At 41.1% G+C, this 16,229-nt stretch overlaps 1 protein-coding gene across 1 annotated transcript in view; it reads left to right on the forward strand.

The window, feature by feature from the left end:
• The first annotated feature begins 364 nt into the window (after positions 1-364).
• mmp2 (matrix metallopeptidase 2) overlaps positions 365-16,229 on the forward strand; it is a 60,529-nt gene continuing 44,664 nt past the window's right edge. The window contains exons 1-5 of the mRNA XM_034186324.1: positions 365-672; positions 3,159-3,385; positions 7,297-7,445; positions 9,033-9,161; positions 11,749-11,922. Coding sequence (XP_034042215.1) covers positions 523-672; positions 3,159-3,385; positions 7,297-7,445; positions 9,033-9,161; positions 11,749-11,922 — 829 coding nt within the window. The 5' untranslated portion in view covers positions 365-522. The remainder of the gene's footprint in view (positions 673-3,158; positions 3,386-7,296; positions 7,446-9,032; positions 9,162-11,748; positions 11,923-16,229) is intronic.

Consider the following 16,229-nt stretch of genomic DNA (forward strand, 5'->3'; position numbering starts at 1 on the left):
GGATAACTTTAAAACTGTCTCGCACGTCATTGCATGACTCGGAGTTAAAGAACAGCAGCTGCATGAAACAGACTTTAAAGTAATGAAATAAATCATCATAAATTGTAAATTTGATAGCTTAACTATTTTAACATTTATTTTGATGGCACCTGTACCTGGGTGTGTTGCTGTATGTGGTTAAATGATTTTAAAAAATATTGAAAACATTAAAGGTTCATTCAGTAGTTCAGCGCAGTTGGAACCAAAATGGCGCCATGTTCTGAGATGACGTCACTCTCTCGATCAAGGCACTCGAGTTCCTCCACTCTGCTCCCGCCTCCTAAATTGGGGGCTCCGCAGAAAGCGTGAGGGAAAAGTGCGTGTGTAAGCAGAAAATGAAAAAGTTTATGGAGCCGAGGAGGTGCAGAGTGTCCTGTTGAAGAGAGAGAGAGTGAGAGAGAAAGAGAAAACTGCAGAGGAGCTCAAACCCGCCGCCACCGACAATCACTCCGCTTCAGATTTTGTTCACCTCTGGGAGAAAAAATGGGTTTTCCGACATGTAGTTGTCGAATTGTTGTCAAAGTGTTTCTGCTTCATTGTTTCGTCGCCATTCAGCAAATCTCCGCGGCTCCTTCTCCCATTATCAGGTTTCCCGGAGACGATACCCCAAAAACAGACAAAGAAGTTGCTCTGGTGAGTTTATTCACTTATTTATTCTTGAAGCAGGAGGTCGTGATACTGAGCTGGGAAATAGTAACAGCTTTTTTTCTCCACCCTTAAAAACAAAGAACCCACTGTGGGTTTTGATTAGTTTTATTACTGTTTTTTTTAAAAGCAACAAATAAAAAACAATTATGCTCTTAATTGGGTTAAAACCTATATATCCTCATCAAAATTAAAGATTTAAAACAAAAAACTGCATTGCATAAGTATTCAACATACAGTATAAGTACTTACCCATGATCACTTTTACAGCAAATTGGCTTTATTGACATTGAGATCATCTAGAGCACCCTTTTTATATTTACAAAATCCTGCGGCACACCACCAACCAAAATAATATTATAATGCTATTACCTCTGGTTTTGCGCAAAACCCAAATATCATTATTATTATTATTAATAGAAAATCAATACAGAAAACACCACATTTCGAAAATCCTCAAGCATTTTGCGCTCTTATCTCAAGTAGGGCTGTCACGATTAGGAATTTCTGGAGACGATTGTCAAATAATTGCGATTGACGAATATATTGTATTTTTTTTTTCTTTTTTTCCCCTTCTTTATATTCTACTATTGTAGTATAATTACACAACTCTGGAAGAACGTTTGGCTTCTGTGAGTGGAGAAACTGGGAATGGTGCAACATTTTTATTTTTATCTTCATTTTACATACAGTCCCAACTTTTTCTGATTTGTGGTTGTTTCTGTTGCATTTCTGAAATTGTTTCTCCTCATCAGTCACGTTTTGTGCTTAAACACTGCATTAAGCTCAAGACTGAACAAATAAATACCTTTAGAAAATAACAGCTGTTAAAGTTCAGAGTTCTCACCTGCTTTTTGTGATCTGTGCGTCTGAACATTTTTTTTTTTTTTTTTTTTTGTGGCTCAGTTCATTCATATATTCTCATTTTTTAAATATGTTTTTAAAGATATTTGACCGTTTATTTCATCTCATGATCTCATAAATTCAGCATACGACGCGCACATGGTGTGAACAGGATGGTAACGGCAGAATCACACCTTTAGAAAAAGTTCAGAGAGAAGTAAAGGCAGCTTCACGTTTCCGTTTTAACGTTCACTCGGGTTAAAATCCTCTCTCTGCTCCGCGCTCGCTGCGCACTGAACGTGTCGCGCCTTCATTCAGGAATCTCCCTCACCCACCCCCTCCCCTCCCTCGCAGTCTGCAGCCTGTTAACTCCGCGCGCGCGCACACAGGCACAGACACACACACACCGACAGCTCCGCATTTTAGACGGCTTTTGAAGGAGACGGCACTGTTTTAATCGGCCGTCAGCCTCCTTGTTATTGTCCCGCCTTAAGACGAGAGCGAGGCTGCAGCACGTTTGACATCAGATTCTGTCGTTTTATGCTTTGTGGATAAAATAAATAATTCACGGTAATCGCGAATATGAAAAATAATCGCGAATATGAAAAATACCCACGGCACCCCTGACGATCGATCACCCCGGTTGAGAATCACTGATGTAGGGTATCTCAGGGGTTTCATTTTAGCATTTTTCAAATTTTAATGAGGCAGTCTTGTGAAATACTGAAAGTTTAACATTCAGAGTGACTGAAAAGCACAAGTCAGGGGAAATCATCCGTGCCATTGAAGATCCATTGCATTGTTGTTCATGAATATATTCATGTTTTTATGACCCAATCATACAACTGTAAAGTTTTAAAGAAGATTCAGCATCCACCTTCACAGTGATAGAGAGAAAGAGAGCGATACAGTGATTAGTTTGGTTCATTTCTAAGACAGGGACAGGGTTGATATAAACCAGTCAATTTGAAAACAATACAGGATAAATCCCAAATCTGCCTCAGATCACCAGATTTCAGAAAATGTTCCCCACTGACCATTGCCAAGAAATGTTTCATACTTTCATAAAATAATGTTATTATTCCCAGTAAACACCGTACAAAACTTCAGCGTTATATCTTTATGGGTTTTTGAGATACTGGGGTTTTAAAAATGGGGTGTGACAGATTTTACTGCAAAACTGAGTGGTACAGAAAAAGTTACCCATTTAAATAAGTCATTATCTATTCTTGCTACATTCATGAAATTTTCAGGAGTTGTTCTTGCTTATAAGATGTCTTTAACCACTATAAAAGAAGATCCACAGTTGAATATTTGCCTGTGTTTAGCTTGCAGAAATCTGTAAAAAAAAAAAAATCAAGCTATTAACTGATGAACTGCAACTGTGTATCCTCTTTTGTAGCCTTTAAAGAGATCTAGTATCCAAGAACAACACCTGAAAATGTCATGCAGCTAGCATGAATAGTTCAAAAGTAATGACTTACTGAACTTTGCATCTTTTTTTGCAGTAAAATCTCTGTTAGTAAGACATTACCTTGTAGGCGTGAATACTTCAGTTGAGTATTTTATGTTTTGAGTTATACAAATTCTTACTGCATAACATTATTTGATTTTTCACTCGCCTCTTTCAGCACTACCTGAATAAGTTTTATGGATGCCCACAAGACAGATGCAACCTTATGGTGCTCAAGGACACTCTCAAGAAAATGCAGAAATTCTTTGCACTGCAAGAAACTGGGGAGATTGATGCCAAAACTGTGGAGATCATGAAAAAGCCCCGCTGTGGCGTGCCAGATGTGGCCAATTACAACTTCTTCCACAGGAAACCCATGTGGCAAACGAAAGACATCACCTACAGGTTAGAGAAATACTTTGAGACTCTGCTGGAGGTGTACGAGGTCTGTCAATAAAGTAACGGTCCTTTTTATTTTTTTCAAAAACTATATGGATTTCATTCATATGTTTTTACGTCAGACATGCTTGAACCCTCGTGCGCATGCGTGAGTTTTTTTTCACACCTGTCTGTGACGTCATTCGCCTGTGAGCACGCCTTGGGAAGGAGTGGTCCCGCCCCCTCGTCGGATTTTCATTGTCTGGAAATGGCGGAATGAAAAGGACTTTTTTTCCATCAGAATTTTTTCAGAAGCTGTTAGAGACAGGCACCTGGAAACCATTCGAAAAATTTATCTGGCTTTCGGTGAAAATTTTATGGGCTTCACAGAGAATAAGGTCTGTTACTACAGCTTTAAGGACCCCTTTAAGGACGCTCGGCGCACCGCGCTCCGAGCTGCGATGACGCGGCACAAGCCACCGGACCATTTCTAAACGGATGGCTCTGTGGATACGAGACCATCGTGTGCTCTTTCTCTGGTTATCACAAGAGCTGGACATCAGCCATTTTCCGGCAGATTTCACTTTTAACAAGAGATTTTGTCATGGAAAGCCACGCGGAGGCTTCGCGCGTAAAGACAGATTCGCTTTGGAAGCGAGACAAAGAAACACCTCTGTTTCGGCGTGTCAGAGGACAAGTTTGGACATGTTCAGCTCTCCACAATTTCTCTGATACTTACTGGACTGGTAAGCATTGAAAGCCGAGATAGGCATGTGAAAATCCGACGAGGGGGCGGGACCACTCCTTCCCAAGGAGTGCTCACAGGTGAATGACGTAACCGACAGGTGTGGAAAAACTCACGCATGCGCACGAGGGTTCAAGCATGTCTGACGTAAAAACATATGAATGAAATCCATATAGTTTTTGAAAAAATTAAAAGGACCGTTACTTTATTGACAGACCTCGTACACTCTTGTGATTGTCTTGGTTTGTATGTATGTAACTAAAGGGTGGATATTTTAAGAATGCCTAGTGATTTTCATTAAGCTTGGCGGGTAGATTGAGCTTATTTCTGGGAAGAAGTTTGATCATTGATCAAGGCTAGATGTCAAAGTCAAATTTACCGTTGATAAGTCTGATGTATACGAGGTCTATTAGAAAAGTATCCGACCTTATTATTTTTTTCAAAAACCATATGGATTTGAATCATGTGTGATTACATCAGACATGCTTGAACCCTTGTGGGCATGCGAGAGTTTTTTCACGCCTGTCGGTTACGTCATTCGCCTGTGGGCAGTCTGTGAGTGAGGAGTGGCCCACCCTCTTGTCGTTTTTTTCATTGTTTAGGAATGGCTCAGAGACTGCTGCTTTGTTTGATCAAAATTTTTTCAAAACTCTAAGGCACAACTGAGTGGACACCAATCGATAAATTCAGCTGGTTTTCGGTAAAAATTTTAACGGCTGATGAGAGATTTTGGTCTGTAAGTGTCGCTTTAAGGACGGCCCACGGCGCCTGACAGCGATCTGCGCTTCGAGGCGGCAGCGTCTCGCCGTTTCAAGTTGAAAACTTCCACATTTCAGGCTCTGTTGACCCAGGAAGTCGTCAGAGAACAGAGAACTTTCAGAAGAAGTCGGCATGAGGAGTTTATTCGGACATTCCATTGTTAACGGACATTTCGTAATGAAAGAACGTGCGGGCAGAGTCGCATGTCGGGCCGGACCCGACCGCGGGGGGTCGCGACAGGAAAAACACCTCCGTTGGAAACCTTAACGGGCAAGTTGGAACATGCCCAAGCTGTTAAACAATTTCTCAGTTACTCACTTGTTGAAAGCCATCAAAAGCCGACTGAATTTTACAAATGGTTTTCAACACGGAGGTGTTTTTCCTGTCGCGGCGCACACAGATTCGCCAAGTCGTCACGGAAACGACTCAGCGAATTTGCGCGCACGTCTTTCATTAAAAAATGTCCTTAAACAGTGGAATGTCCGCATAAAGTCCCCATGCCGGCCTCTTCTGAATCTTCTCTGTTCTCTCACGACGTCCTGGGTGAATTAAGCCTTAAATTAGGATCTTTTCAGGTCGAAACAGGCCGACGACGGCGCCTGGAAGCGCTGCAGGACGTCCTGCTCTGTGGGAAGTCCTTAAAGCGACAGAAATACCCCATAATCTCTCATCAGCCGTTAAACTTTTCACCGAAAACCAGCTTAATTTCTCGAATAGTATCCACTCGGATATTCCTCACAGGTCCAGAAAAAATTTTGATAAAGCAACGCACGCCGTCTCGAGCAGCGTGTGAAACAAAGGAATTCAGCCGAGAGGGCGGGACCACATCTCACTCAAGGCCTGCCCACAGGGAAATGACGTCACCGACACGTGTGAAAAAACTCACGCATGCGCACGAGGGTTCAAGCATGATTGGTGGAATCGCACGTCATTGAAATCCATATAGTAAAAAAAATAAAATAAAAGGTTCGGTTTATTGTCTAATAGACCTCGTACATAGGGCTTCCTAGCTGGGAATCATCCCTAGATTCTTTTTTACGAAGCAGCTGAGAGTTTTGTCTGCTATGAGTTTGTGAAAATTTGATGTGCACATGTTAACTAAAGTCAAAATACCACAATGCATGCATGTGTACAGGGTGGTGGAGATCAGCCTTTCTTAGACAGTAGTATGGAAAAAAAAGTATGGAAAAAATTAGAAGCCACTGGCCTAACACATCGCACCAAATAGAATTATAATTATTTTACCCTGATTTGGTGCATGTCATGCATGTATCACACATCCAGATTATCAACCATATGGTAATGTGTTGCAACCCACCAGCTGCCTCAGTGATTGAGATCAAACCATAAACATATTTCTTTGGCTCACAGTGTAAAATTTCTGAGTGTGTATTTCATTCCAAAAAGCTCACTTTGTTGAATGCAGGAAAGTAGAAATACAAAGCTGGAGTTTGTTTGCTTTTTTTTGTGAGATAGACCTCGTCTTTGCCCTGCCTAACCTCCCCCGCAGCGCGTGCACACACACACATGCACTGTGATCTGAAGTACTCGCGTCTTGTATCCTGCTAACAGCAGCATTCCTCAGCAGCATGCGTTAGGTCTTTTATTTTGGCTCTGTTTGAGGTCTACAGCGATGTGAAATTGGTTTATTTACATCAGCGACTTTGTGCGTCTTGATCATTCCTGTTCGTCTCCCCGTGTGTTTGTCATGAAGCCAAAGACCATAAGAGCGAGAAGATGTTAGACTGTTTAGAGAGAGGAATGTGTAGACTTGGTTATAAGAGGATTTGCGGCTGAAGTACATTTTCAAGAGATGATTCACATTCTGCTGCTGGATGGCTTTTGGCTGGATTCTGTTCCATGATCTCAAATAGAGAAAAGAGACTGGAAAAAAAAGAAGAAGAAATAAGGGAGTACGCATGACACAAGGTCATTCGAGGTAACACTTGACCTGTAAGTGCTCGTGCGTAGGAGTTCAACATCAGAATTTTGGTATGTCAGAGGAAATGGGAAAAAAAGAAGGAGACTGAAGGTCCACGGAAAGGAGGAGGAGCTGGTTGCATGAACTTTGGCAGCAAAGCAGCTAAACGCCGTCCGAGTTAGTGACCAAACTCTAGCGGATTACAACAAGAGGCCCGGGCCGGGCCTCTTGTTGTAATCCGCTAGAGTTAAACACAGAGAAGTACCGCATCCTGCGAGCACAAAGCCCAGCCCGTGCCTTGCAGTCGCAGGATGCGGTACTTCTCTGTGTTCCCAGGGTGAAGAAGAAGTCAGCAGGTCAAAGAGCATTTTCGTATCGTGCTGGGTTGAAACACTGAAGTGACCATTTGTCTCACTATGCATGTTCCATGTGTTGATTTCACCTGGTGTTTTAGGTTTTTTTTTTAATATTTTGTATTCATCTTTGTGCTAACTCAGCTGTTGTTAACTTCAGAATCCTGGGACACACTCCTGATCTGGATGAGGAAGTCATAAATGATGCTTTCTTCAGAGCCTTCAAAGTATGGAGTGACGTCACCCCACTCTCTTTCACCCGTATTATGGACGGAGAGGCCGACATCATGATTAATTTTGGCCGCAATGGTATGGTGTGGTATAATACTTAACATACACCAATTATAAAAAAATTATGCACTCTTATCTTAATGTGAAAAAAAATCTTTACAACTTGATGAAAACTCAGATGAATGGATTGCATAAATACGCACCCTCAGCACACCGTCATCAGCAACCAGAGGAGCCTCTTCAGCCACAGTCTGCTCCTTCCCAAGTGCAGGACCAACAGACTGAGAAACTCCTTTGTCCCTCAGGCCATCAGACTGTATAACTCCTCACTCAGGAGGAGGAGGAGTAACAGGAAGACAGATGACGGGAAGAAGAAGAACAGAAGTAGCCAGTAAACCAGTAGCGAGCAGTATTTCCAGTATTCATATTTGTGTATTTACATTTATATTTGCAAATTGTTTTTTGCTTTCACTTTTGATGCTCTGTGTGCTTCTTACCCTGTGTGCTGCTATACAATGCTGCTGGAACCTCAGTTTCCCTGAGGGAGTCTTCCCGAGGGATCAATAAAGTTCTGTCTAATCTAATCTAATGGATTGCATAAGTATGCACTCCACTTTTACATCCATACATCCATGTCATTTTTTGAAGCACTTTAGTTAATTTAATTCAGTCATTAATAAATAGCAACAGTATATTAATCTAAGCTAAATCAGTTTGGAGCAGGCCATTCTCAAAAACAGGAAGATTGCACTAGAAGCAGCCTAGTGAGGCAAGCCACCAAGATGCCGGCGGTGTTATATAGGCTTCAGTGGCTGAGTGGAGACAGTGTGCACAGAGCAACTTTTGCGAGTGATTTTTAGCCCTCACAGGTAGCCCTCCATGGTAGGCAAGCATAGAGAAGGTCTTTGTTTAAAAGAAGACATAACAAATCTGGGCTAACATTTCCCTTGTGCCTCCTGGAGAAATAGCTAATGACCCTTCCAAATAACCGACAACACTGAAAACAAGCAAACCAAAAAAAGTTTAGTAAACAATTGTGCGATAATTGAGTCACAAGTGCAGGGTTTTTGCAGAATTTTTGAAATTCAAAATGCATTGATAAACTGCAATCTATTTTGCACGCTAATGCTAACAGCCACACACTGTAAGTGCCTAATGGTAGTAAAGGCAAAAAAGCAAAAAATAAATAAATAAGATGACAAAGGCAACAGCATAAGTATGACATTGACCACAAACATAAAATATTAGAATCACATTGCAATTTTGCATTAGATTAGATTAGGTTAGACAGAACTTTTTCAATCCCTTGGGAAAATTCCCTCAGGGAAATTGAGGTTCCAGCAGCATTGTATAGCAGCACACAGAGTATCAAAAGTGAAAGTAAAAATAAAAAAATACATATATAAAATATACATATAAATAACTATCATATCAGTTTTGCCGCACATACCAGAGAAACACAAGGTTTGTCAAATGTCAACAAATCATATTAATCCCGATTTTGCAGAATTCCTAGAAGTTTCAGGTAAACGTCATGTGCAAGGTGTAAACTGCATAGTTGTTTAAGAGGCACCACTTGTTAAACTGCCAGGATTTGTTTTTAAAATGGCAGGTTTTTTTTCTGCTTTGTCCTGATGTATGAATGTTGAATGTTGTTATGAACAGAACATGGAGATGGCTATCCCTTCGATGGCAAAGATGGCTTGTTGGCTCATGCTTTTGCTCCTGGGCCAGGAATCGGGGGAGACTCACACTTTGATGATGATGAGCAGTGGACGCTGGGAGAGGGCCAAGGTACTGCAAACAGATGAAGCAACACAACAGAGACACAAGTAGCTTTATTCCATAGTGGTTTTTTACCCAGGCAGTAAACTCTGGCTCTGCAGAAAGAAGAAATGCATAAGTGCCAAAATCTGCAGTTCCTTCAATGGCCACTTGAGGCTGGATCCAAAAGTAGGTCAATCTCCATTGAAGCCAATGTTGCAATGCAAAAGTTACAGGAGAAATAAACATTTTTACAGCTAAGCACAAACTATTTTGGTCTCTATTGCTAGTTAACCCATTTGTGACAACTGTATTGATGGTTTTAGAGTATCTCAGAATCCTTTGCACGCTGGGGAGGGAGGCTTGAGAATGGTTCAGCTTAATGCTAACTTTAACATTGAAAATGCCATAGACAACCTACCATCCCTAGTTCTCGAGACCAGGCACCTAAGTGGCTCTACGCTATTCTTTTCTACTCTCCTATTTTACTCTTCCTTTTTAGATATTTAGATATACCTTTGTATACTGGCATAGTTCCACCTTAGAATTGGAATATAAAATATAACATATACCTTACTGAATTTTCATGCTAATGCATTAGCATCAGTCCCATTTTTAAGTTATAAAATACATCTATCAACTGTTTCAGAAGACCATAACAGGTCAGTTTAACATAAAAAAGGTAAATATTACTCACAGACATATGCTTTTTAGGGTTTTAGCGGGGAAAAATTAAGATAAAGCGAAATAAAACAAAGAACCTACAAAGCAGCTGATCGAAGCACTGCTTTACTGGTTCAAGGTTCAAAGCAAAGCCGCGCTGCAGAAACGCATTATTACAGACCCGCTGCAGGGTCTGAAATCAATGTAGAGAAATGATAATTTTCCTGACAAACACCCCCAAAAAGAACGGCCGCTCTGAAGGACTGATAAGGGAATTGTTAAGCAAAAAGACACACAACCCTAACAGCAACATGCTTTTTTTAAATTTATTTTTATAAAACTCACATTAAAGACTCATGATTATCTTAGTTAAACATCTAAATACATATTTTGGTTGAACTCATCTCCATAACTACGCAATGTTGCAAACAAGTGCCGCAAACGCTTGTTTACGCTGACAGTGAAATCTCAGCCTCCCCAGCGCGAACGTGATTATGCGCAAGATTTGACACCATAAAGGCATCAATAGAGTTAGAGGACTTAGCCAAGGATATGGACATGTGGTCTACTGCCACCATGATTCAGACCTAAATAAGCAGCAGAAAATGATTGAATGAATCACCAGTTCAAGATATTTTAAGCCACAAAGGTATGAATAGTGTATGTGCCAAATGTGCCAAATCCAGCAGCTAGCAGAACTTACTACTAATTGTGACTAGCTGCTTTGGACACAGTCATGCTTGTTCTTTCTCTATTAATTTAATACAAATTTCTAAGATAACATGGCAAACCCATACAATTAATCATATGAACAGGCTTACTGTACAGTTAATCATATGAACAGACTATCTAAGAAGTCTGAGTTAAATTTTAGCATTATTTAATTTCATGTTAGCATCATTAGCACAAATTAGCAGGTATCAGTAACTTGGTGAAGTTAGCTAAACTGGTGTTGCCCAGACTCAGTCACTTGTGATAAGAACCAATGATCAGTCCTCAAAAATATGTGTAATCAGCCACCCATATCGAAGGTGACCTATCCTGTTAGCCTTAGCTAGGTTGGTAACTTAGGTGGGTGGGTGTGTACGGTCTTCATTTGCCAGGCCAGTCTTGCCCACACTCCACATCTTTATCAATTTATGGGTTAGCCTAGATCAGCCTTACTTAGAGACTGGTCCATTCACAGCTGATGGTATGTGAGCGACCCCTAGTGGTACATACGTATATTGGCAAAATATCACATTTTAAATTACTGCTTAAATAGTTATTTGTTATTTTATGCAGCATTAGCATGTATTTATTATTATTTTAAATATGTTTAAAGTGCCACATACATGACATTTGCAGTTACACACATAACGTATGAAAGTATTTAACAAAAGCAATTCACGAGGACTGCCCAGGAACGAATGATATCAGTTTAATTAAATGTTGTTGGTCTTAACTTTGTCTTAAATTTCTGGTGTTCAGTTTTGCGAACTGCAGCCATCTGAATTCTGAATAAACAAAATTATACTAGTTTTAATATTTTGTGCACACATTCCTTGTCCCTGATACAGCAGTTCTGTGTATTTCCCATTTACAAATAAATCACACACTTCCAGTTCTGAGTGTACTTGCTTTCTAAATGCTTTTCCCACATTTAAAACACCCTCGTCAAAATATGAACATCCGATAATGTATCTGTGTAGGCTCTCAGTTGTCCAGGTGGTCTCCATAGTAGAGAAGCTTGAATCTTTGACTGGAGTGGGTTGCTTGAAGTGAAACGTCCAGTCGAAGATTCAGGCTTCTCTACTATCTGATAATGTAGTTCATTCCTGTGCTGGTGGGAAGTTTAGACATCTGTCTCGTCCCACATTTGTCAGCTGCCAGTTTTCCTGTGCAGGCTGGCTTTCATGCTGTACTCCTCAGGATGTTGGGCCGCACTTCACTGGAGACTTTGTCTTTTTCACAGTGGTGAAGGTGAAATTTGGCAACGCTGATGGAGAGTTCTGTAAATTCCCCTTCCTCTTTATGGGCACTGAGTACAAGAGCTGCACATCGCAGGGTCGCGATGACGGCTTCTTGTGGTGCTCCACTACGTACAACTTTGATGAAGATGGCAAATACGGCTTCTGTCCACATGAGTGTAAGTTCAACCGTGGCCTTTGTATGATTTGTGTCCTAAATCTGTTCTTTCTGAATCTTTGTGAACCACAGAAATATGAACTGGTTTGGTAAAATAAAGCAGTTTCTTCTTGGTATTAGCCAAGTAGTACTTCAAAACCAATTCTGTATTCCAAGCTGCTGTTGATTTTGGATGGAAGGGAAGTGGGCTGGGAAGTAGGCCAGAAAGAGTGTTGTTTTGTTTGGAATGATGACAGAATGCTTCCTTTCTAAGTTGTTGCCCCACTTTAACATACTGGGCATTGTCAAACACTTTTGTTTATCTCTTCAGAGTTGGTGTCCTTGGTAGTAATATGCTAATTATAACTACTGAAGTACACATGCAAGATGTTTTCTGTGGAGGGAACATACGAGTTAAGTGTGGCTAGTTGTTGCTGGAAAGATATTTTGTGAAAGTGCCTACATTTTCACATTTAGACTACTTTTCATAGATATTAGGAACATTTTTAATGAGAGATGTGACAGATTCCAAGCCCATGGTTCAGCTCGGCTATGGTGTTTTGTTTTTTTTAAGCCACAGATCAGATCATTTTTGGATAAACCAAAAAACAAAACACAAATATGAACTGACTTGCAAAGCTGATCTGAGTTCAAAACTTCAAATTCTTATTTATTTATTTATTTATTTATTTATATTACAAGGGATTTTTCAGATTAATTCATTAGTCCTACCTTCTGATCCAAATTCATTCAGGTCAGTTGTCCTGGAGAGCAGACGCTCAGAAAAGGTCAAGAATACTTATTATTTTCTGGAGCTGTGAAATTTTAGCAAGCTCAGTTGTGTGTACAAGCACAAGGCTGGTTTTAACAGGCTACATTCATGATTGCATGACATGCACACGTAGCTGCTTTAACCTCCACTCAGACAGTGATTTTACCATGACTTTATCAAAACTAATGGAGTTATCTTTTTAAAAACAAGTCCCCATAAAAATCACACTTACGTAAACTTTGCAATTAATCTGCAGTTCACATTCTTGCTGAAATGTGGGGGGATGGTCCGTACAGATCAGTTAAGCCTAGTCTACACTAGCAAACATTTGTTTGCAAACACCACCAAACTTCATGTTTGGTGGTGTTTGCCATGAAAAGTTTGCCCGAGTTTGGTAGTGTGGACGTATTGCCAAACACCACCAAACTAGTTTGCAAATGTTTGGACATGTTCATTCTTGAAAACATGTTTGGTGAAGTTTGCCAACAAACAATCAGAGAAGAGCTGGTGATCATGTGAATTATTAGTTGGACAAAATGGCAGCCTCCAAGAAGGAAAGAGTGTGGGGATTGAAGAGATACAAAATTTAATTGAGGAATATGAGAAACATCCATGCCTATACAACACCATAATCAAGTGTGTGTCTTGCTTTTGTATCAGTGGCTCCACCTTCTGAAGGAGTTCCTCGAAAGCTGCCTCATCCATCCTCAGAAAGTTCTTATAACTTGGTTTGTCTGAGGACTGTATTTCTTTAAGAAGGCAATTGTAGGCCCCATACTTGTGTCTTTTCTTAATCCAGGATTTGCACCACAAGCGAGGTTTGTGTTGTTTTTGGCGGCGGCGGCGACGTTCCACAGCAATTACACATATTACTGCTGCAGATGCCCTGATGACTGTTATATGGCTGGGGGGGGCCTGGCTGCCGGTTTGTTTGTCTGTTTGTTTTCCTCCCAGGTGGCGTGCATTTGGGACTGAGTGGCTGTGTTGCTGAGGCTGTCAGGACCTCACCCTGATCACCTGCGACTCGTCAGGATTCACAGCTGAGGTGCATCTGGATGGATTGGAGCATGTTGGCATTTAAGACTGGAGTGCACAGTGTGTATTTGCCAGAGACTCGACCTTGTGACCAGACGGGTGAGATCGTCGTCTCGGGAGCCATCTCATCAGCAGCGGATGCTGAGAAACGTCCAGGTTTGATGCACAGTCTGTGAAAGAGGAGGGGGTGAGGTCTCACGCTCGTCAGCACACTTCCTGAGGTACGTTAGATTTTGTGACTAACAGTTATACAGTCAGTAAATGTGGTGTCCCTCACACCTTATTGTATTGAGCTGTTTGTTAGTCATGTATCAGCTTCCACTGCAGTGGAGTTTTGTGAACGGGAGGTTCCATGCCTGCAGGTTGGGAAGCTGATCAGCAATCAAGCCAGGAAGTGTTTGCTGTTTGTACACCTTTAAGTGTTCTGTGTGTAGAGTGTGGACTCACATAATGGTTCCTTCTTTCACAGACTCGGTTGTTGCGGCCACCTGGGGGGTGTCGGCGGGGTCCTTGGGTCCGAAACAGCTTCTGGCTCCGGACCGTTAGCGCTGCTGGGAGCGCACCACGCCAGACCGCACCTTTCTTTATTATCACTGTTATGTATTAAATTCAGTTAGCCTTTGTACCGTGCTCTGCTTATTTCATACTGGGTCCTTCAAACGCTGGTCGGTTCTCCGAGCTGCGTCCGACACATAACAATGACTTCTCTCTTGAATTTTGCCATTGTTTCTGATCATTTTTAGAGGGAAAGTACAAAACATTGGAAAACGTTACCAAACATTTGTTTGGTAATGTTTGGTACTGTTTCATAGTATGGATGCCCAAGCCAAACATAAGCAAACGCGGTGTTTGGTAATGTTTGCAAACAAAAGTTTGGTCAAGTTTGCCAGTGCAGACTAGGCATTATGATCCACTTCACCACTAATTTTAGCATATGTATAACTGTTATCACCAAAAGCTCTTTTGATTTCTCCAAATTGTTTTTCTTACAACCTGCATTACACAATAATGAAAACTGAGTGAAATACAAAAACAAAAACTTAGAAGGTCCTGTCGGAGAGTGCAGCAGTTACATGAAAATTAATTATTTGTGATTCGGTGACACAATAATAACCGGCTCTGTGTGGCCTTAAAAGCCAATTAATTCTGTCCAAAACTTAGCGACATATAACCCTTCAACTGTGTTTAATCCATATTGGCTACAGACTGTTAGAGTTGAACACTTGCTTTTATTAATTTGCAGATAAATTTCCTTCTTGTGGCCTTGCTGTCACAGCCATGGACACATTCTTTTCTCTTGGTAGATCTCTGGTTTATAGGATGATGACTGAGAGAAATATGACACCCGGAGGAAAATGGATGTAGAGAGGCTTAGCTGCAAAGCTGCGTTATCATTAAACTAATTATACACCCATGCGACTTCAAATTGTAGTGTCATTCAGCAAACAGTCTGAACTGTGGAAGTAGGATCCCAAAGTGCTGAAACAGATCCTTGCTTTAGAAGAAATTTTAATTAAATATGAGACAGTGCCACATGACAGTGCATCTGGAAAGTATTTAACGCTTCACTTTTTCCACACTTTGGTACAGCCTTATTCCAAAATGGAGTAAATTCATTTTTCACCTTAAAATTCTCTTCGCAACACCCCATAATGACAACACGATTTTTTTATTTTTGCAAATTTATTAAAAATAAAAAATGAAGAAATCACATGTACATAGGTATTCACAGCCTTTGCTCATTTTTGTTGATGCACCTTTGGCAACAATTACAACCTCGAGTCTTCTTGACAGGGTTCCCGCGGGGTCTAAAAAAGTCTTAAAAAGTCTTAAATTCAGAAACTAAAATTTTAGGCCTTTAAATGTCTTAAAAACACCCACATTTTCACCGCAGGTCTAAAATTTAATTTACTCAAGTCTTGAAAAATTACATTCGCTCCGTCCATTCCGAGAAGTGTCTGTAGAACAGAAAAATGAAACGCTTTCCAACGCGTCGTGACGTCAGACGCGTCGCTTCGGAAGCGGCAAGGGGGCGGAGATTGCGGCCATGTCACACTCTGGCTGTTTCACAACCTGAAAAAAGTTCAGCGATCGCTATCTTGAATTTACGTCGCCTGAACCACAAAAAAGCTTTAAAAAAACAGCAGTAGAACGATTCTCCCATCACCCTGCTGGGAGAAGCTTTTTTTCAGCTACTTTTCAGAGGGACGTCGACCGAGGGAGGACTGATGACTTGGTGGGATATGGATCGAACTGCGACAGCGGGCCGACCCACACGGAGAAGCCGGCCTTCAGGCATCATTCCTGGGCAGACCGAGGCAGGCAGCCGGCGGGATGGAGCAGACCCCTCAGTCCGAAATCTCCCACTTTTTGGATATAGGCGAAGTCCCAGTTTGCCCAACGGAATTTACTTCTGCAGCTTTATCGAGGTGAGAATAATGTAAAAATAAAACGTAACGTTTACTGAACTGCTGTAAAGGTTTAATGATCGGCTAACGTTAGCGTAGCCTTTTAGCACAGTT

The sequence above is a fragment of the Thalassophryne amazonica genome, chromosome 2 (genome assembly GCF_902500255.1).
Source record: "Thalassophryne amazonica chromosome 2, fThaAma1.1, whole genome shotgun sequence".
NCBI classification, from domain to species: domain Eukaryota; kingdom Metazoa; phylum Chordata; class Actinopteri; order Batrachoidiformes; family Batrachoididae; genus Thalassophryne; species Thalassophryne amazonica.